The 23,514-nt window shown below is 35.3% G+C and overlaps 1 protein-coding gene across 1 annotated transcript in view; it reads right to left on the bottom strand.

The window, feature by feature from the left end:
* The window catches only part of DIAPH3 (diaphanous related formin 3), a 203,793-nt gene that overhangs the window by 163,566 nt on the left and 16,713 nt on the right, over positions 1 to 23,514 (bottom strand). Inside the window, exons 8-15 of the mRNA XM_065631897.1 lie at positions 10,999 to 11,109; positions 10,450 to 10,568; positions 10,184 to 10,300; positions 8,834 to 8,952; positions 8,631 to 8,695; positions 7,922 to 8,026; positions 5,111 to 5,446; positions 4,011 to 4,125 (exon numbers count right to left, since the gene is read on the bottom strand). Of these exons, the coding sequence (XP_065487969.1) occupies positions 4,011 to 4,125; positions 5,111 to 5,446; positions 7,922 to 8,026; positions 8,631 to 8,695; positions 8,834 to 8,952; positions 10,184 to 10,300; positions 10,450 to 10,568; positions 10,999 to 11,109 (1,087 nt within the window). The remainder of the gene's footprint in view (positions 1 to 4,010; positions 4,126 to 5,110; positions 5,447 to 7,921; positions 8,027 to 8,630; positions 8,696 to 8,833; positions 8,953 to 10,183; positions 10,301 to 10,449; positions 10,569 to 10,998; positions 11,110 to 23,514) is intronic.

The raw sequence follows: 23,514 nt of genomic DNA, 5'->3' as shown, positions 1-23,514 counted from the left end.
TTGATATTTCTTATTATTTCTTTCTCTTTCAAGTCTCTAACTACCCTTTGAACCAATCCTCCTTTCTGCCTTTATAAAGAAAAGTTATCAGAAAACTAAAGATCATTCATACAAACCATTCACATTCATCATCTTATTTTCAGAACTCCTCAATTACTTTTTTGTTCTTTCCCCATCAGCCAGGGACAGAACCACGGAACATACCTTACTTCTATGCCGATGTCTTTAAGGCAGCGATTTCATTCATTTTTATTCTTTTAGATGCTGACAAAAACCTAATGCTTTGAAGGTTCCAGAACCTTTTGTTTGTTTCTTGGGGCATCTCACAATATAGTCGCAAGTTTTCTTGCAAATATTTAAATGTATGTACACTTTTCAGTCATAATCAAATCTTTTCTCAAGTATTTACACTGAAAATATTCCCTCCACACACTCAGCTGTATTTCCAGATTCTGAGCTAGTATTCTCCTCCCACATTCCCTGTGTAGCAGTAAATCTATACGGTTTTATGATAAAGGAGTTGGTTTTCCATTATGCCCTTCCCTACTTCTTTCATAACTATAATCCTAGGTTTCTTTAAGATTACAAATTTATTCTGAGACAAGAATCAATTCTGAGTCAATAAATAAATTACACTTTGTCATCAGTTGCTACAAGTATATCATCTGCAATTGGTGCTTCGATACTTCTCATTGTTCCAGCTCAAAGTTTTAATTTTTATAAAACATGTTTCTTTCACAAAATGCTTCAGTTTCTGGAAAGTGACAAAAATATCTTTATAACAAGTAAAAGAATGAAGATACCATGAACCACCCATAGACCTTTACATGGACTCATCATTATCACCATCACCATCATTATTATTACTAAACAAGCAGCACAGTGAGAACATTTCCTCCAGTAAGTTACCAAAACTGTTGTCAGCAGAGTAAAGCAAGTCATTAGTTCCCTCTATTCTCTTCTCTCTCAGGAAGAGGTATCTGGAGTACTTTTTCAGTTTGGGGCTTCCCACTTCAAGAGAAATATAGATATAAAGGAACAAATACAGTGGAAAACCATCAACACAATTAGAGGGCTGAAACAAAAGATGCAGAGAGCAAGGCTGAGAGCGCTGTCGGTCTTGAGAAGGATGAAGGGCAAGGGAACCCTTAGTGCTGTCCCAAACTACCTAACAGAAAGCTACAATTAAGAGCGAACCAGATTCTTCTTGGGGGTGCACAATGAGCAAGAAGCAAGAGACACAAGTTGCAACAAGAGATATTCCAGGAAGACTTTATGAAACAAGATTCACCACAACGATGAAAAACATGGGAACACATTGTCCATCCACGCATCTCCATCTTTAGGTGTATCTCAAACTCAGGAACTAGGCTGACTCTCCTTTTACAAAGGTGATTGGACCAGATGACCTCCAGAGGTCCCTTACAAACTAAGTAAATCCATGTTTCACAAACATGCCTCTGACATGTCTCCAGACATCCTCAACAAAACTATTTTTCTCCATGTACAGTTTTGGCTCCATACTACTACTCATTATTTTTCTTACACTCTGAAGCTAGTGTCTCTTTTACTTTTTTGTTCTTCCAGTAATGTTCCTTTCATACCTCCATAACATATTCAGTTATTTCAATTCCTTCAATACCCATTCAGAATCAACACATAACTTCTACACAAACATCTGCTAAAGCTTCAAGTCTATTCTATACTGTTACGTATTCCTTTTTCTCGTAGAAATTTCTCAATGGATTATTTACATACACATAAGACTTCCTCTTCTGGATCAACACAAATACTTTCGGCACATCAGCTGGCAAAATGCAGCAACTGAACATTTGAGTACTTCACTCTGATTTTACTTAATCAGAATAAAATTCAGTTAAAGCATCATTGAACATTCTGGTCCCTGCTTGCACAACTGGATACCTCTTCTTACACAATGGCTTCAATGAAAAGAGTGCATAAGCAGATCCTTCAACAGAATGGAAAAGAGCTCAGTCTTTGAATGTCATCATTTGGCTACAGAATCGTTTTCAACTTCTCGTCTTTCTGGTTTTAGATAGAAAGCTTTAGAAATAGTCACGGACTGCTCCCAAACTGAGTCTAGTAAATGGCTTCCTCATTCTACTATAGAATGCACAGTGTTAAATCTCTTCAAGACTGAAAAGCAAAGAAAACTAGATGTCTCAAATTTATCTGGCAAGTTTTGTTATGATCAATGTTATATATAACCTACAACGAAGCATCCCCTCTCTCCATGGTCATGAGAACAAAAGCAGTTACTTTGCTGCCCTTTGTACTAGAATTCATGCTCTTAAGAGACACTGAGATGCCTGATGCTGTCTACTTACATTCAGGCAAATTTCTGTAAACTACTCACTTGAACAAAGATGAAATTTAGTTCCAAGTTCCCCTTTAGATACCTACTCGCTGTTCTAAATAAAATCTTTAGTGTCTCCACTTCCTTTGAAAAATTAAGATGATGTCACACTTATATCACCCATGTGAAATGAGAGAGATTTCAAATCTTAATAAAAAAGATTAAGCAGTAAGCTCCACCTGTAAAAAAATATTAAATTTGTCCCTGCAGGCTAGAGCTTTTTAATCGTCTCCCCATTCCTCCCCCCATTTGGTATAAGAGTGTACTTCACTGACTTTCCAACTGTAGATCAAATAACTCTTCTATTAGGTTTTGTCAAAACAATGTATTCAGTCCATTCAGTTAAACTTTGAAGGGTTGTTAATCTTATTAACTCTAATGTTTTCCCTGTCTGTGGAGATTCACAGTCCTCTTCTGAGCCATTAATATGTTTGGCCTGAACATCATCTTGTCTCCCAAATTTTACTGTTTAATTACACATAGGAAACAGTATTTCCTCCAGTGGCTTTTAAACTTTCCAACCTATTAACTCAGGAAACATTCTTGGGAATTCTCCTAACATTATAAAGGCACTACAATTATCTTTGAGGCTTACTCTAACAGGTTCAAGCAAAAACGTCTAAAGTCTGTGAGGTTTTCTTGCCTTTTTATCTCTGTACAACACTCTTAATATTATTAAATATCAACAACAGTAAACTGTAATACTCAACTCACTAGAACCACTACTAGAGCAGGAAGCCTGCTCTGACAAAAGCAGAATAAAGTTCTTGGTTATGGTAAAAAAAATATTGGATAATACACACCAAAGCATTAAAAAAACTGAGAAACTTGAGAATGTCATGCATTATATTAAATAAAAATATCAAAGTGAAATTTGTAAAACAAATTAAAAATGTAATAATGCCTTTTCAATTTGAAAAGGAATTAATCATTGCACTTCTTTGGCTGCCCCGAAGCATTAAGTCTCTGATACCAATCAAGGAGGGATGGGGAGAGGGGAAGCGGGGGAAAAAAAAAAAAAAAATCTGTCAAGAGATCACAGTGGAAATACAGGCATTTTATATATGGGGCAGAATAATCTAAACTAATTCCAGAAAGGGAAAAAAAGGTTTAAAGCCAGGAATTTTGCTCTTCCACAAGGCTTAAAAAGGGGAAGAAGCTAAGCAAAATATCCAAGGAGATCAACGTTGCCACAGGTTTATCCGAAAATAAAAAAAAATCATTAAAATGGAACTAAAACACATCAATTATTATATGCATTCCGAGGGTAAACACGTATCTTGGACTCTAGATTAAGTCACAGCATTTTATTAAAGTATTCTGACAAAATTTTATAGATTTTTTTTTTCTTCTCCAAAGGTGACTGAATAAAAGTCTATATTATTTGGAAACATTTCTTGGTGGTTTTTGGTAAGGACTTCCTTATAGGTCACACAATTTTTGCCACCCTTCAAGTAAAATAGTTCAATATTACTGCTTTAAGCAGTCTGGGATTTTTCAACTTATTTCTTCACACATTTCACTTAAAAACAGAGCATTAATGTTACAGTCTGAATTTTTCATATGATATTTAAGCCCCCAAAATGTTAAGGATATCTATAAAAGCTGCAAATTAAAGCAACCCATTACTTACCCCTTTTTTGACAACAAAACGTAAGTTCCAATTTGCAAAGTATGTCAGCATTCTCATACTTGTCCTCTTCTGCCTTAACCCAAAAACAGGATTCTGTCATTTCCTGAGGCCTGATCTACAAGCAAGAGACAAAACAAAATGTTATTAATTAAATTATTTTGATACTATGCAGATATTGTGCTCTGTAGAGTCTAAAGAAAACGAAATACTTAGAAGCTCTGTAAAACACATGAACTTTTGGTATATAACTCATCTTTAGAATTATTCATATATTTCTGATTGAAGATAATAATGTTCAGAGTAAGTGCTTTTGGACATACAATTCTAAGAATGCAAAGCAATACAGACAACATACTCTGTTATCCAATGTCTAAATGTAGCAAATTATATTTGCTCTAGATTTAAAACCTGGGTAAACTTACAATAGTCTCTAAACACATCTAGTTTAACTAGATATTAAGTGTCCTTTAAGTATATTTTTTAGATTATAGCTTTGATTGCTTCATAAAACTCTGAAGAATGTTTTACAGGCTTAGTTTGGTCTAAATAATTATAGCTTCCAAAAGCTAGTAGATTGATCAACCTAGTATACTTGATCCTGTCACTATGGAGAAGAAAAAAAAAACCACCCAAACAAACAGATCGTATATTTTTTTCAATCAGTAAATTTATATAAACATATTTATACTTAGGACAAATGGAGAGACTTGCAATGCCTCTTCCCACAGTCCAGCTAGAGAGATGCAAGAGATTTGTTTGAAAACTGTGTGGCTGTTCAGTTATCAGTACAGAGCAGTGACTGATCCCGTGTCAACAGTTTGGTGAAAGACACAGCAGAGCAGGACCCAGGAAGCACGCTGCATTATTCTAGACCAGAAACAAACTTTCCAGGCATCTCAGAAAGTCAACAGATACTTGCCCAGATGATTCATGAGTCAGCGAAACACAGATTTTGGAAAACAATGACAACTAAAGGCAGAGAAGTATTCATATCTTATCAAATTTTAACTAATGTATATATAATCTTACTCCTGACAATCTGTTTATCCCAAGCTCTACAGAAGATTTTACATCAGGTGTTTCCCTTTAATCAGTACTACCTTGGACCAGTTGAGTCTCTTCATGGTAACCTCAGGTCTGAATTCTTTTTTCGGCTTCATTCCAAATGGCAAAGTACATGAAGGTGGAGACCACTGTGCTCCGGGCAGGCCAGGCAGAGGCGGGGGTGGCGGAGCACCACCAAAGGCCAGAGGAATTCCCAAGCCATTCAGAAGTGGTGGAGGAGGAGGGGGAGGCGGTGGTGGTGGAATCGCTCCATTAGAAGGCAGCGGTGGAGGAGGAGGAGGCGGCAGTTGATGTGGTCCTGCAGCGTTCAGTGGAACCACAGATGCATCTCCACGCGTTGATGGTAGAAAACCAGGTGGCAAGGAACCATACTGATAAGGAAAATATTCTTATTCAGTTTCACACTTCTTATGAACAAAATGCCATATCAATCACAGTTTATAGATTAAATCCAGCAAGTCAACTGAAAGTTAGTGACATTTTTTTTGTATAGGAGAATCAAACATGAATTCTAATGAGGCCAACATGCTTTGATTTCATAACTGGAATTCTCAATATTTGAAGTGAATATTCAGACCAGAGGGTGTACACCAAAAATTAAAAACTGAAATGCTATATCCTATTTGTCATATATCACTGACCATGATCTAAGAAGTGTCTTGATGAAATTTTATTTAGACTACCACATTTTAGCTCAACTTAAAAAAAAACCCACAACATCCTGGTCTCTAGTGTTCTTACTTATCCTACAGATTACAGAGAAATATTCCAAAGATATAATAGCAGAATCTGATGAGATTAATCATTCTGTTGAGAAATAGATATTTTCAAATATAGGAGTGTTCTCTTTTTACAGAATCAAAGGCATAAAGTAATGATGAAAAAAAATTCTTCCAAAAAATACAGTTGTCTTACAGTGCTTCTTTAAATCTGTAGACACACAAAAGTAGTGGCTATTCTATCTGTTAAAATAGGAAACATTGCTCTATTATAACTAAGAGGACAGGGAAAGTAGTAACAACAATATTTAAGCAGTTTTGAAAACTGTATTAACAATTTGTAAGATACCACACCAATTTCTTATTTTATATATTAAGGACATCTATTTTGTATTGAAATGGGCCTATTGGCACTTCAGTAAGTCTAAAAAAACCCACATTTATTTCTACTCTTTGAAGACCTTCCATCATAGGCCTTCAAATATTAATAAATATGTACCTGAATACAACAAAGAAAGAATTAACAAGTAATATTTATCTAGTGGTGATAATGATTGATACTGGTGACAGTATTAATCAACTTTTCGAATTATGATTATGAGCTAAAACAGTCAATTTTATTTTTAAAAAAATAGAAGGTGATACAATAAGCAGAGGATTTAATTTTTTAAAAAAGGAAATAGCTGAATACCAATAAATACAAACAAATAAATGCACAACAGTATTGTTTTGAATTTCTTGACATACACATTGTTTACACTGACAAGTAGACACTGAACAACTACACTCTAACAACAAAAGAAATTCATGAACAAATACCAAATACAACAAAAGAGTAAAGGAACGAGACCAGGAGAAAAATAGTCCTAACAAGCAGAAGTAGCCATGCTAAGTAGCAACTGATGCCATAGGCAAACCAGAATTTCCTCTTAAGATGGATTTAAGAGTATGAGTACTAAGTTGCAGTAATCAATTACTTGGTATTTACAAAACATTAAAAGTAACATTAACAGGGGGATAATTCATGGTATGATAATTTGTGAGTATGATATATATGCTATGCACACTGTCTGCACATAAAAAGCTATAATTAATAAAGTGAACAAAAGAACAAGTTAAATATAGCCTATAAACCTATTTCACTTACCAAAAAGAGTAAGTATGTTTTCAAGATACACACATAAAAATACTTTCTTAATGGGTGATATGTAGCTCTTAATAAAATTCATTTTAGAAAGCAACAGTTTCTGTAACTGCTTTTTTTTTAGTCTGTTTGACTTCAACATTAACAGTTAATTCTGAAAAGAAACCTGAATTTGAATGTCATTTTTAAACAGATGAAAGCAGAGCTAAACTAGTTTTCATCACTAAGAAAATTAAACAAGCTGAAAAGTATAAAAAGACCCTCTATGATAAAACTTATATTTTATCACTTTCCTAAATATATGTCTTCCCAGTGCTGTCTGTCTTTAGCCATTTTTAGATCGTGCCTCTTATTCCAGGGAATAAGACACAGGAAAAATCACCTAGTCACACAGTCTGCTTATACAGATTTTAGAGCTGAAGAAGTTACAGGTTAACTCAAGTATTACTCTCAAAAATCTCAGCTACTCCTCTCCATCACATTTTAAAATATCTATTTATTCTTGAAAATTGAAAAATTATCAGGAAAAGTTCTTATCCAGCCACAGGTTATTTCTTTCACTGCTGGATATCCATGGTAAGGTTTCAGCAAAGCAAACTGGGTAATGAATAACTTCCTGTGGAGGGATAAAGATTACAGTGATGAATGCTAATCTAAAAGCATAAGACTTATTACCCTAAGTGGTTAATTACTTTGGAAATATATGACATTGAAAGCAAAACCCAAATGAAAACAAAACCCATAAGAAACTAGTTTAATTAACAGAGCTCAGGCACAAAAAGGATCATCTGGGAACTCAAATAGCTAATTAATGTCACAGTACAACTCTCTGTATAAAGTAGAAATAAAGGAAACTAACAGTCTATAATAATCGATAACAGGATTATTTGAAAAAAATCCTCAACTGTGCTATCTGCAAAAAATGCAATATGAAGTCCACTTTGAAAACAATACCTCATACATTCATTTAAACTGTCCTATACCTGCAATTTAAAAGCTTGTAATTCTGCTTCAAGTTCATTGATCCTTTCTTCTTTCTTCTGCAGTAGGGCCTGGGTCTCCTGATAAACTACAAAATCTTTTTCAAACTAAGAAAAAAGAAAATTAAAAAAATTACATTGTTGATACTAGTCACTCAGCTTAGTTTCCCTAGATTTCAGTTTTTCCTTTTGTGTTTCTTGAAGTTCACATGTTAACAATACAAAGCACATATATGATATATCTGCTATTCTACCTTCCACGTATCCACTGAATGGAAGTACCATCTCTGTTACCACTACAAGTTTTTACTATATGAAATAGCATAAAGTACTTAATATATTTTAAGTTGGAAGTAGACTGAGAATCTTGAAAAATTGACTACAGAGTCTGTAGATACAAATAAGTCAATTCTTATTCTCCCACTGTTTGTCTTGTCGAAGAAACTGATAGCCGTTCAAATAAAGTATTCAGCTGATTTTGAGATTTGTAAATGAAAACTTAAAATAAATAGTAGAAAGATTCTCAACTAAAGTTAATTAGTTTATACCACTCTGCTTCCTAGTCCACAAGAAACATCCAAAATCCTACCTAATCATAAGAACTAATAGTAATTTGAAGTTAAAAGCCATGCCACTTTTAGTTAACACTATTCATGAAGCTATTACGTAACCCTGTGTCATCTTATGATCACGTAACTTAAAAATTACTTACTTTTCTGGAAAGTTCAGAAGCCCTCTCTTCGCACTCTTCCAATCTTGCTTTATCTACACAAATATCTTGAAAAAATAAAAAGAACACACACTTGCACATATACAGGGAACAGAAAATTCTTAATCACATATACAACCTCAACTTGTGTTTTGGAACATATAAAGAAGTAAGATACTGTGATCATTTCCAAGTATAGTACTTACCTACTAAGTGGCTGAAATCTACATCTAATCTTTTACGATACGTGAAATCTGGGTCGGTTCCACTTCGATGTAACACTATCTGGGACACACACTCTTCAATTAATTTGAAATACTGTGGACTAAAGACAGACATTAGTTCTTTTGCAAAATGTTTATTTATTAATGTATACTTAAAATCGTGTCTATGAATACAGTAACGTCAAAAGATTTAGACTGACTTATTTCCACAGAATGATAGGTGCAAAGCCCAAAAGTCTCAAAGGACAAATATATCTGACAGCTTATTACACAAGAACAGTTTACATAAAGCCTGAAAAAAACAATGGACCTAAAGATAAACCATTCTTATAATATAAACTCTGCATCTCTCCTCCTGTGGAACTACAGGAAGGAAAGACTCCTTTCTGCTTCCTCCCAGTAAAGAGAAGGCTCTTCCTTCAACTTGATCCCTTCGGACTTTGTGACTTCTGTAACTATAGGTGCATTGCAGCCTTGCTGCAGTAAGAGCAATGAAAAGCGCCTTGTTCTAAAATGCCAGAGGGTATGAGAGCTGAGTCACTTGTCCAGAACATGCAAGCTGTGAATTCAAACCCTTTCAGGTGGAAAGGATCTAGCACAAGTGTACCAATGTCAGACAAACAGTCTTAACCCTTAAGGGTACACCTGTACCACATTTTGCCTGAAATTCAAGGTTTTGCAGAAAACAGATGGCTTTCCTTCCCTGTTCAGTTCATATCTGGTTCCTCTAGTGTTTCCTCAAAAACACTACAAGCAGATTTTAGAAAGGAAAGTATTTCCGAGCTTCAAACATCTAAGATTTTATTAACTATTTCCCTGTAATTTCTCTGACGAATTTTCCAAGAGACACTACCATGTTCACGCTGACCTACAATGTATATTGAGAATACTCAATTGCCAACTAAAAGTTACTCTAAATTAAGCATGTGTTCAGATTCCTACATAAAGTGCACTTCTGTGCATACTTGGTTTTGTTCTTTGACTCAAATGCACTACAAAATTACAATGTTACTACCATAATTTATAACCAATTAAGTGACTTGTCCTAATCACTTATACTTGCAGTAAATAAGCTTCAGATCTCAACAAAAATAGTTTTCTATACTAATATTTAAAATTATATCGTAAGTGGAAGAGACAAAAACATACAGATGGTTCTTATTCAAAGCTGATGTTTTTGAACATGACTTCACAAAGGAACACTTAGAAATTGCAATCCACGCAGGAAAATGATAAACTGTACATATCATTAAATGAATGGAAAAAATATTCTATTAATGACTAAGTGACAAGAAAATACATAATTAACATTTAATAGAGCATTAAACATACCGTATAAAATAATCATTTCTTATTAGCAAAAGATGTTGGAGAATAGAAAGAAAATATCCTTCAGCACTAGTGTCCTTAACTGTATTCCACACCATGTTGTAAACATCATTTACTTCGGTAAAAGAGTTAAGGAGAGTAATAGCAAGAAAAAAAATATTTCAGTCAAATGTTGACTGATAACTCTTTTAAGCAGAAGTTATACCAGAAAAATGACCATCATACGCTTTATTCTGTTCATTTTCCTCTTGCTGATATCAAAAGGATATTCTAGTTCAGATCTAATATCTTCTAAACGATGAGAGAATTCAATCACGTCTTCCTCCTTATGCTCATTGAACACTTTCAGCTGAATATCTAGTGCTTCGTTCTTTATACATTTCAATCGCTGCAAAGAAGAAACAATAGAAAGGCTCGCAAAATTAGCATTTATATATGTAAATAAATCTTATCTTTAAAATAACATATACTTACGGAAGTTTTTAAAAAGTTTAAAATTACAAGACTTATGTGAGTTAAGTTAAATATTCAAAAGGTAAATGTGGCTTTAGCCTGACTTAAGAAGACTGTGCACAGTCTGTCATGTGTTCTAAATCAAAGACCTAAAATGCTGAGGAATCAGCATGAAGTTTAGAGAGCACACTTCACCTTTTCATTTTTATTTTAAGACTGATTCTCATATCTAACTGCTCATGCCCAGACTTAATTAAATGCCTTTGAGAATAATTTATTAGAATTTATTCTCCCACTCCCCCTCTCAGGCTCAACTAGTCCAATAATTTAAATAGTAATGCAAAGAGGGACTACAAGATGCTTACTGGCAATATCTCTTTCAATCCACTGCGCATAAATTCATTTCTGATGTGAAGCCTAAAATCCAAATCATCAGGAGACGTAACAAGAGCATTGATGAGCTGCATGCAAGCTACCTATAACAGAGGAAATATCAAACTATTTTATTTCTTAGATTTCAACATGCACCACAGTCAAGAAGACATAAGAAACTACTAATTAGGCATTATGCCATAACTAATTGTCAATCTACTATAATCTTATAATTAAGATACTTCAATTTTTTATCAACCACATGAACTAGAGACACCAAACATTAGTTAACAAATTTCCATAAAAATGAAGTATTTTCTCACTCCATTGAATTTTGCCATTTCGTAGAAATAGCAGGTACCTCTGGTAAATGACCTTTAGCACATAGTAAATACCTTGATAAGCACAATTCTCAACATAAGATAAATGTGTATTTACATTGATTTTTAACACATATATTGAAAAAGTTAGTGACATAATAGAAATGGTAAAGTCTGCGTGAACAATAGAAAATGTAATAGAAGACAAAATGCTGATTAAACTAAACTGAGCCTGAAGGACAGAATGGGCTTTGCCCCCTTCTCTTTAAAAATCTTCCTTCTTTCAGTATCCTGAGTGTCATACAATACTTGATGAAGATCAGTACTTCAGCTCAAAAGAAAGCATTAGGTCAACTATGCTGCCTGTATCAGTCTGTGGTTAACTAGCAAGTACTCCTCTTCCAAAGAATCAAGAGATTCATCTGGAAAACCCGTAGTCAGGAACAGCAGAAATTCATTGTCCAGATTCACAAGCCTTTAGGAAAATGGCAAATTATTATTTATCATAAATAAGAATGACAAGAGCCATTATTTCCTTTTTTCTCTGTTTTTTTTGCCCTATTTATTGTTTGCACATCTTGCTTCAATGCACAGGAAATGTATTATTCATGTATTTCCAGCATTTTACAGGGAGTTTAAAAGCATAAGTTAATTAGAACGTGTCTTCTGGCCAAATATACTATGTAAACAAGTAGAACAAACTGGTTTAAATACTTTCTGTTGTAAAACTTTTTCTCATCTAGAAAATGATGATGTGTTATGCCATTATCAGGCAAAGGGTGATCCTGGGAACATACTGTATCAGTCATCTTCAGTTACGTAAAATTCCGAGTACAGAATTTACAAATGGTCACCAGAAGAACTCAATGGCCAAACTACTTTGAGATAGAGTGTAAGAAACACAACAATACTCATTAGGTTTACAAGAGGAACGTGATGAGATTAAATGATAACATAATTATAACCACGATCATACATTTATCCTACTGCAAGGATTATAAGTAAGAAAAGTAGTTTCATACATTATTGTAGCTAAATTGTTATGAGGGTGCATGGCAGTCAGCATAACTTAGGCCTACTTGACAGCAGTGTTAGCATATCTAGATGAACTTTAGTTAACACTATAGGAGAGGGCAGTAGTTTAGTTATAAGAAGGATGTAACAAATGTAAACAACCTGTTAATCAGTGTGAGAGCTGTGAACCTGTTGAGAAAATCAAGTTAAGCAGATTGTGAGCTCCAGCATGTGGTTAGGGATCAAGTGTTAGAATGACTCAATTAAGCAATCAAGGCATTCTCCAGCCAATCCTGTAAATGATGGTGTTTGGAGTTATCTTGAGAGAGACCCCCAGGAGCCCCCCAACTCTACATCAGGAGCTGGGACCATCTCTCCAACTTCCAGACACACCTGAGAGGACAAGGATGCTCAAGGAAAGATGGCACCACATGGCATGGTGGGAGCTGCTGTACTAACCAATCTGACACTTCTGGAGAAAACCTGCCATGGCAGCATCTGTTCTTATATTACTCCATCATACAACATACTTTGCTTCAACAATAAACTTTAAAACATCAATACAAGGAGGGAGTAAGCTTTGCTCCTTCCCCTTACTTGAATGAAGAACTGAAATTAAATTCCGTTCCCTTGGAACTTCTATGAAACTCAGTACGTGCAAATACCTAGGTTTGTATAATAATGAAAAAGAAAACTATTGCTTTTACTTTATTGACATCAATAGGACAGAGAACACTAAATTCAACTAATTAAATCAACTGCACAAAAATGTTGTAAAACTACTGTAACTTTCTCCAATCTTCGAAAATAATTATTCAAGTTATGACACCTAAACAAACTAAAACAATGTTGGGGGGGGGAGGGTGAATAAAAATTTTAGCTGATTGAACATGAAGTTGTTTTAAAGCAGACTAGGGAAAAAAAAAAAAGTTTGAGAGACAGCTTCACAGAATCACAGAATGTTAGGGATTGGAAGGGATCTCAAAAGATCATCTTGTTCAATCCCCCTGCCAGAGCAGGAACACCTACATGAGGTTACACAGGAAGGCGTCCAGGCGGGTTTTGAATGTCTCCAGAGAAGGAGACTCCACAACCTCCCTGGGCAGCCTGTTCCAGTGTTCTGTCACCCTCACTGCGAAGAAGTTTCTTCTCATATTTAATTGGAACCTCCTATGTTTCAGTTTGCACCCATTGCCCCTTGGCTATGGGGTTGGTTAAGCCATGCTGACTGCCCCTAACGACCCCCTTATCCTTGATATGCCTTGAGATGGCACCAAGGATATGTTGTTCCATCACCTTTCAAGGGATGGAGGTGAGGCTGATTGGTCTATAGTTACCCAGGTCCTCCTTCTTGCCCTTTTTTGAAGACCGGAGTGACATTTGCTTTCCTCCAGTCCTCAGGTACCTCTCCCGTTTCCCAAGACTTAGTAAAGATGATGGAGAGTGGTCCAGCAATGACTTCAGCCAGCTCCCTCAGCACCCGTGGGTGCATCCCATCTGGACCCATAGATTTATGGATGTCCATATTGCTTAATTGCTCCCTAACCCAGTCCTCAACCACCAAGGCAGACTCCTCCATTGTCCTGCCTTCCTCTGAGGCCTCAGGGGTACGGGGCTCCTCAGGACAGCCTCCGGCAGAGTAGACAGAGACAAAGAAGGCATTCAGTAACTCTCCCTTCTCTGTATCTTCTGTCACCTGGGCATCCATCTCGCTCATCAGTGGGCCTACATTGCCTCTGGTGTTAGTTTTATCTGCCATGTATTTGAAGAAGCTCTTTCTGTTGTCCTTGACCCCTCTTGCCAGGTTTAACTCTAAGGAGGCCTCAGCTTTCCTGGTTGCCTACCTACATCCTCTGACAACAGCCTTATATTCTTCCCAAGTGGCCAGCCCCTCCTTCCATGATCTGTAAACACTCCTCTTCCACTTGAGTTTGCCCTGTAGTTCCCTGTTTAACCACACAGGTCTCCTGGCTCCCTTCCTTGACTTCCTTCATGTCAGGATACTCTGATCTCGGGCTTGGAAGAAGCAGTCTTTGAATGCTAACTTGCACACAGCATCTATGATTAACACATCTTTTTTTCCTTGAAGGTAACAAAAGAAGGAAGAAAGACAAGCAGAGAATCTGTCCGGTCAGTAAAAGATAATGGTGAAAAGAAGTACCCAAAGAAAACAAGGGCCACACCAACACTTAATGAAATCTTCTACTGGAGTGCAAAATGAGTTCCCAAAGTAGAACAGACATAAAAAATGTTCAGGGGTTGGCAGAAGAACTTACAAAAAAGCCAACAATGAGAAGTCACAAAAGACTATTTACTCGGAAGTTTTGAAGAAAATTGAGAACAAAATAATATGACCCTAAATAAAATGCAGCATAGAGAAGAAGAGGCACGAGATGTAAGCAGAGACACACGTTAGCACTACTGAGAGTAATATGATTAGAACATTAAGACTTGATTTAGACTAACAACAAATTATTGGCTTCGAATACAAGGTGTATTCCTTAGGCCCACAAACTGCACAAGTTGCAGCATCACAACGCGGTGGAGAATCTGATCAGCCTGTCTGTAATTTGGATGCAAGCAATGACAGAAAATGCAAGTAAAACAGGTAAAATTTAGTGCAACTATACATTACAGGACATATTCTCTTATTATCTAAGCATGTACTGTATTCTTTATTCTTACACCTTTCTCTACTTGTTTTGATATGCATCCACTTTACCAAACCATCCACTCTATCAGTATTTCTATTTTTCTTCAGCAGCCGTGATAAAAATTTTTACTTTGTCTAATTTTGAGCTTATTTAGTTGAAAGCTGCTATACCATCACCAATTTATCTCTCCGGAGTAGAGTCTTTCATTCAATTGCATTTTCTTGATTCAATTAGCTCTGCCATTCAAAACCAGTAATTCAGCACATTGACAGATGCCACTAACACCTGTACTCCTGTTAACATGAGTGAGGCATTTCAATGATTGCAGATTTCATTGGACGACACTATCATACAGTCAGCAATAAAGTACAGTACCACAAGGTTACATTTACATTTCAAATCAAGTCAAATCCATGTTGTTTGATTACATTAGAATTGAAACCTTCATCATTGTTATCAGCAGCTTAAAACACAGTATATTTTCATGCAAAACTTTACGTGAATGGACTGCTAAGCAAGGAATCAGCATTTATCACACTTGATTTAAACAACCAATGAAGAAGAAATCAGAGACTGAACAAAGTATGCTACTTTGAAAATCCTGATCAAGGACAAGCTACAGTTTTACCTTTGAGGTAACAATGCAATTTAGATGAAAGTATGTGTACAGAAGTAACTGCTGACCAAAAAAAAAAAAGGTATTTTCTTTTAATTTGCCAAATCAACAAGGTACATGTGCACATGTACTATTCAAATAAAACAGAGACAAGATACGACAATGAAAACAAGAAACACATCAGTAAAAACTACTGTTATTCTAGCACTTCAGTCAAATTTGATCAAGTGGGAATTCCACTGCAGTTCATAACCAGAATACACTTTAGCTTTCCTGGAATAAACAAAACAAAGATCTACAGAATTACATTAGCAAATTATTTCTATAGGAGTACAAAGCAGCAATGAAAGTTGCAACAGAACTCTACAAAAAAGAGAATGAGAAAAGGTTATACAAGAGGAAGCAAACACAAGTCTAAGCAAGGCATTGCTTATACATCTACCTTTGAGTAATTTGCTTCGTGAAAACTTTAAAAGAAAATTGAAAAACTTTTAAAGAGACTAATGATAAAGACAACAGCAAGAACCTGTCACTAGATCACAAACATTTTAAAACATGCTCCAAATGAAACTATCATTCAATATCTACCAGTTAGCATACAATACTTAAATCACACATGATCACAATAATTTGAAATTCGTTAATGCACTGACAAGTAGATTGCAGCAAGATAGATCTGTTTAAGCAAACATAAAACCCATAAGGAAAAAAATGTATTAAAGTATTGTAAAAATTTTAGTAACACTGCAGTCTGGAAAGTTAATTTTGGGGGAATGCTCCAAAACCGAGAGAAAGAGGAAAAATACCCTTCTTAAGCTTGATTAACAACATGTAAGTGGCTCATTAAAAGGGAGTTTTAACAAATAACCTAGGGAATATTCAATAGCAAAGAAACTTTTTGCTATCCTAAACTTGTTGGAAAAACAATATATTAATATTACCCTATGTTTGACAGTAAGTCGACTTAAAAAAAGTAGCAAGCTTATTTCAGTTAGTGTCTTCATAAGACACTGGAATAAACCCCAAAAGAATTCTCAAGAGTTTTCCAAGACAACACAGTTCAAGCTTCAGATACCTGCATTTAGATGCCTGTGTGTAGACAGATATCTATATGTAGCTATATACATAGCTAAACTCCCATTCTTTTACTCAGTAGTCTACTAGTTTCTTCTTTAAAGTTCTTCTGTAAGATTCTAGACTCTAAAAGATCTTTACAACACACATGGAGTGATCAGGACACTCTAGGATCCATTGTTTTTACTGACTAGGGACCCAATCCATCACCCTAAACATGAACACAGAGTACACAGAGCACCATTACAGATGGTTCAGTGTGTCCCATCTGCCTTGAAAATATCAGTCCAGAAGGGTGGGAACCTCCTAAAGGAACCGCATCATATCTACAAAGGCATCTGAAATTACATTTGAAAGTTCATGCATGGACAATTAAATTGGCCCTTGGATTTCCCATTGGTTACATCAAAGTTTAGAAATCTAGCTCAAATGCTTGATGGGTTGACTTACTTGCAGATTAAATCCTATTCAGTGTCTTACATTGCTAAAGATAAACATCTGCCACTTACTTAGAAAGGTCATTTGTTCCCAATCTACGAAGTTTTAAATAAGTCTGATATTTTACCTCCATCAAAGATAGAGGTACATGACTTTTGTTTAGAAATACCAGATTATGAATTTCTCATCTTAAAGTAGTGCTATATCTGTGTAACAACATGCTTAAAAAATTCTGAACTTTCAAATATAGATTGGTATTTAGAATTATTAAATTACCAGAAAGCACTACTGACTTCAGATCTAACAACAGTCGGACAATGAGTTTGTTTCCTACTTCCAGAGTGTGGTTACTAATCAAAGAAACACGGTAAAAATAACAGGGTAATTTCTTCCACAACAAGAGACTGTCCAGTCTCTAATGCTGCTAATAAGGGGTCAGACCAACAAGAAAACAGAGTTCAAAGAATTGAAATAACTTTTGAAGGGAGAAAGGAAGCTACAGATAAGGAATTCTTTTCCTCGGGTGTTTGGCTCTACGTGCATTTATACTACATACAATTCCAAGGAGTATCCACACATTGGTCTTCAATGTTCCTAATGAAGAAAAAATTGAAGAACAATTATCCCAAATGTAGCATCATTCCTTGGCAATTCTTGAAGTACGTAGCATTTAAGGAAAATGCCTGTGACGTTCCAGTTGACAGCTCTATAAATGTCAGCTCTTGGGACACAGAACAATCAGTCAGTGCTTGCACTCCAGACAACTGGGCCCTAACTGCATTCTTTTACACTCAATTACCTTGGATAAGATTCTGTAAACAGATTGATAGTCTTTTAAATTTTTGGACACAATGTGGAAAAGCTGTGTCCATATCAAAAAAGATGTGTCATCTTCAATAAATTAAGAGGTACTTTGGCTGAGGTAGTATGAAGTTTAATGAAGATAGGTAAATTAGCCTCCTAGGAAGGCAAAAGTCATTGTGAGTAAAACATACTGCACAAATGGTCTCCATGAAAAGCAAGTGAGGAAGAATTGTAGATTCTGTAGGTGTCAGTCTGCCCTTAAGAAGATGCCTAAAGAAGTGAAATTATTTTAGGCTCTAACAGCGAATGACATATGGCAACACACAGCTCAGCTCTCTAATGTACCTTCTAAAATTTTGTTGTGGTGCTGACGACTGCAGTTTCCAAGTAGTCTTTCCTGAAGGACACCTCTAACACAAACAGTATAATTACACCTTGAGAGTATCCTGCTGTTTACAACAGCCATGCAGTGGAGGCGTGTAGAAGCACTTTCTTCAGGGAAAAGACAAGAGTAAATCTTTCACTTCAGCTGGCAGTCTGGTTAGACAGATGCTTCCTTCCCTTCTTCATCCCTAAAGAACTGCAGCTAAGTATAGCCCACCGTGTTAGCTTTCAGAGGACTTTTGAGTCTTCGAGTATATTCCATCTGGAACACTTAACACCCTGCTGCCACATGGTAGGGAAACCTACAATACTTGACTCTGCATGTTTATTTAAGAGGTGGGCAAATATTGATGGATACACACACATTATTTTTGGCAAGGAAGAGCCTTGCATGGATCACGATACAGTTCGCATAGAATATCAAAATTTTGAATGTTTTCCTTCATAAAAAATTAGACCATGCTAAGTGAGAAGTTACAGTTCAAAATCCTAATCCTCTGTGATTCTAACCAGTGAAGTCTATCAAGTTACAAGATGCATATTCTGAGGATTCCACAGTTTGTACTTTAAACTTGCATTTTTCCCAGTTCAAGACTAGAAAGAATATACCACCCAGTCCTTTTCTGGTAGAAAATGTCAGGTACATCTCAGTAGCTCGGAGCAGCTTTTTCCTGCAAGAAAATCAATACTAACTATGGGGTAGGTTTCATCTTATGTCATATCTTGCCCATTTGAATAAGAGAAACTGTAGTAAGATTTTTCTACTTTACTTTTCTCACTCTTACTGCAAGTATGCATTTGTAGAAAAGTCTGTAAAGATGACACATATTTAGTTAAATTCTGCTTGCCAGTACTAAACAGGCTGTAGATTTGGCTTTGGTACAGACACTATATTGATGTTCATCCGTTATTTACCTTTGCTAACGACCGAAAAAAAAAAACCAAACAAATCTTAGTAATGACTTTGAGATGTACCATCCACATGCATGTACCTTTACATGCATCTGAAACACATATTATCAGCCTCTACATTTAGATATGGTGAGCTTTGCTCTGATTCATCCTATTACATATGCAGTTATGGAAACAATCTCATTAGCACAGAACAATCAAGAGTCACCGAGTGATGCAGCTAACCAAAATACCACAGAACATACCATCTCACATTCTCATATTATTAGGTGAAAAAGAAAAGAGAAATGGTGTTCCCTGACAATACCAAGAGAGCAATGCTACTGATGAAGTTAAACTGCCTGCTTGAGGAACAGTGATGAAAGGTGATGATTAGAGAGTAGAAGCATTAATTCGATTCTACAAGAAGAATGAGAAGAATTGGGCAAACACACATGTTGTTGTTGTCGTCACTGTCTTAGATACAACAAAATGGGTTCTGTCAGAAGAGCTGCATTTCCTGTCTCCGTGACTTGAACAACAGAAGTATTAAACTTTTTTTGGTTGTCGCCATAAATATACAAGGTACCAGATTGCCTTGTACACATTTTCTTGAGCACAGGCTTAAGATGCTAAACTACACTTACATTAACAAAACTAGAAACTCGATATTACTCCTGACTGTAGTTACATTCTCAAACTAAATCAGCAATCTTGCCCTGAACCAACATTTAAGTATGCTTTCCATAATTTTGGGTTTTATGAAAGACAAGAGGAAGAATATCCTTTGCTTTCAACCAATGCAAAAAGTAGATACATAGAGCTTTCAATAAAAATACAAAAATCATCACACTGAAGCTTTTTATATATTCAGCCTTCAAGTAACAGAAATGTTAGTCAATTCAAAACTGAAAAGGTCAGTTGTTAGTGTCAAATTGAACTGCCACAAAGCAAGCCTACATATATCAAGCAGATAATCAAGGCAAGTATGCCAAGTAACTGACAACTGTAAACTTTTGCCTCATTAAAACAATGTCAAATGAACTACCAGGTCAATGTCATTGTTATAAAAGTTTACAACTGATTCACATGAGAAACCTTGACTTTTCTGGTCTTAAAAAAAAGAAATCTAGCATTTGTGGAGTCTGAAAAAGAAAGAATGTGTTCAAATGGAAGTTTAACTCAAAAAAAAAAAAAAAAAGAACTTTCATTAAATTTTCCATGTCTACAAAAGATACAGCAAATGAAACAGCAAAATGTTACCTATTTTCAGGAACTTTAGGGTAACACTCTCAGTAAAGACGAATTAATATATTGGGCTGAAGTACTGCAATTTAACTTTTAGATTAAGTTCTAGGTTTTAAAAGTGCTCCTATGTCCTATATCAGAGAATAAAAAATACCAAATGGAAGTATAGCACAATCATGAGAAGGCATAACAAGTAGAAGAATACTTGTCTAATATCTGAAGAGTAGTCCTAGAAAAACAGAAGCTGTTACTGAACAGTTAACAACTCAGCTGAAGTTTTCTGCACTGATATGGTTCTCTCATCAGTGGTGTGTCAGTGATGGAGTTGAGCATCGCTCTAAACAGTGAGTAGGAAAGTGCTCATGTTTGTAATTGGTTAGAGATACACGGCTGTGACCTTTTTCCCCCCTGCATACCAACTCTCTCAACTGCCATTAATATTGGTATCTATTTCTTAAAGGGGCTGCTTACCAACAACTGTTAACAAGGGATTATAATTTCTGAAGCCTATTCCCAAATGTTGATTCAAAAGAGCAACTATCTATTCAACTGCAGTTTAATCTACAAGATATATTTATAGATTTAGAGAGGCCCTTTTACATTTATTTAATTCTTAAGAAGGGGAAAATGGGTGAAATGCCCGTTTGAGTACCCATCATGGATAAAGGGAGAAGTATATCAGACTAATTTAATTTACCTGCTGCTCCAAATAAAGTAAAGGGGCTGCTTTTAAGGCAGTTTTCATGTGCTTTTTGAACTGTATAGAAAAACGGATCTCCTTATTAAATCTAGACACATGCAAGTATATGCAGCTCTGGAAAATTCAGGACCACATCTGGAAGCCTAACACTCAAAAAAAAATTAATTTCAGGACTCTGAACACCCACAAGCCAGTAATGAATAGTAAGAGAAGGAGCTGCTCTTCACACTATTAAAATTTAGGAATCTCATAAATGCTGTGATGGACCTGGAAGTCTCAAACGCTTATATGCACTATAGAGAACACAGGCTCTTAAATTCTTTTGAGTCAGATACAATAGCCTGAAATGGGAAAATATAATTTCCATGATCTAAAGCATTTCTCCCTATCGAATCAAAATATTTTTAACAGTGTTATTGATATCCATATTCATGCCAAAGAAAGAAGCTGCTCAACCAATATAAAGAAACATTGAACTACCACTATTCAACATTAAAACTAATTTCCGCATTTGGACTTCTTTTTAAATTCTTTGACTGATTATATTTATGAATCAAATTTTCTTGATATATATTACATATAAGTCATTTACCTTATTGATTATATTAAAACAATAGAAAAAAGCATAGCAGAAAATCACCACACTTTTCATATTTTTGTTTTTCAGGTTGATCAAATAAGAACAAATTTTTTTACTTATGTCATGACCTGATATCCAAGTAAACCAAGCAAGCAGAATGAGCAAACTGAGGACTAAAAAATAAGAAAAAAAAAAGTGCCAGATGCAGCGAGATCATAGTTATATTGTCCTGAAAGTCTGACATGCCCAAGTTTGCACGCCTGGCCCAAATTCATACTAGCTTCTAATTCAAGGATGATAAAATATGGAGCAAAAAAATACTGAATAGGAACTTGTTAACTGAACATTCTTCACCTTGAAATCCAGATGAAACAGAGACCCCAGAGAAGAACAGAAATAGATGAGATCATATATTTAAATTTAATACTGAAGAACTGCAATGATTCTTGCAAAAATATCTAAGGTAAGGATCACCTGTGACACGAAATTTATGTCCAATCTGGAAAATGCAGACTCAAAAGCCTTGGAAAATGGCAAATTTGTTGTCATGTAGCCTACACTTTTCTTCTGCAGTTCCTTTCCAGTCTCACTATGTCCAGAACTTAAAGGTTTTTCTCCCTCTCCTTGTGAATCTTAAGTGGAGGCTGAGCCCCCCAGCCACTTTTCAAAGAAAAAATTTATTACTTAACAGTTCTCTTTATAGCCTCTTTCCAGCCCCACTCCAACCTTGCCAACATGAGGTCTCCTTTTTGATCCTTAAAGGTAATTACTGTGATTTTCAATACATTAGCAAAATAAAAAATCTGAGAAGGAAAAAAAAAAAAAAAAGAAGAGAAAAAAGACAAATCTTTCTGCACTATGGCAGAATAAATGTCTTCTATATGAAACCAATATCAACCTAATAACTTTTAAAAACTTTCAAAAACAAACAATAAATAAAATATAAGAACAAACAAAATATTCTGTATTTCCAGCCAATAAAAATTATTGCTCAGGAGGAGAGCCTTCTTGACCCTGAAGCTGACTGTCTGATGTTCCTAAGCAACTTTAACTATCAACATTGGTAGTGGAGTGCAATATGCTTATACAGGCATTTAGAAATCTTCAAGGTTGAAGCAAAGAAAGGAACTACAGAATCTATAAAATCCTTGATTTTCATTCAAAACTTTTTAACTAAGTGTAATAAATCCATACTGAGATAAATTAACATATACAAGACTTAAAAAAAAAAAAAAAAAAAGGGGGATTCAGTTACCACCTCACCTGGTAATTACACCATGGCCATGTATTCCTACTGACAGAAAACTGAGAAGTAATTCAAAGCTAAACTTGTCCCTTTATAGTAACTGATGCCCGCTATGGCTGTGACAGCAAGATTTAAAGAAAGAAAAATCTTGCTTTCAGATTTCTCACTCAGGACAGAACACAGGGATACCTACGCACACTACAACAAAAACAGAACGACCAAAATAAATGGAAGGCAATCATTTATCTGTCAAATTAAAGTAACTTAATTTAACTGGATAGTAATTTGCTATCTCCATCTTTTATACGATAGTCCCCTGACTTCAGTTGAGCACTCCTAGAATGTGTATTCTAGGACACACTTCAGAAAACAAAGTGCTTTGGTAGAGATTTTCACCATACTGGATAAAAAAGAAAGATCAGTTTGTTTACTCAACAAGTTATACTACAAATTACTTGTTAGACTACTAAAAAGGGTCAGAAAGCAACTTATTCAGAGACTACAAATAAAAAAGGTGAATAAGTAACTGTAACTATAAAA

This window comes from Caloenas nicobarica, chromosome 1, assembly GCF_036013445.1.
Source record: "Caloenas nicobarica isolate bCalNic1 chromosome 1, bCalNic1.hap1, whole genome shotgun sequence".
In the NCBI taxonomy this organism is placed as follows: domain Eukaryota; kingdom Metazoa; phylum Chordata; class Aves; order Columbiformes; family Columbidae; genus Caloenas; species Caloenas nicobarica.
The sequence above is the reverse complement of the archived record's forward strand: the minus strand, read 5'-3'. Positions and strand labels throughout refer to the sequence as shown.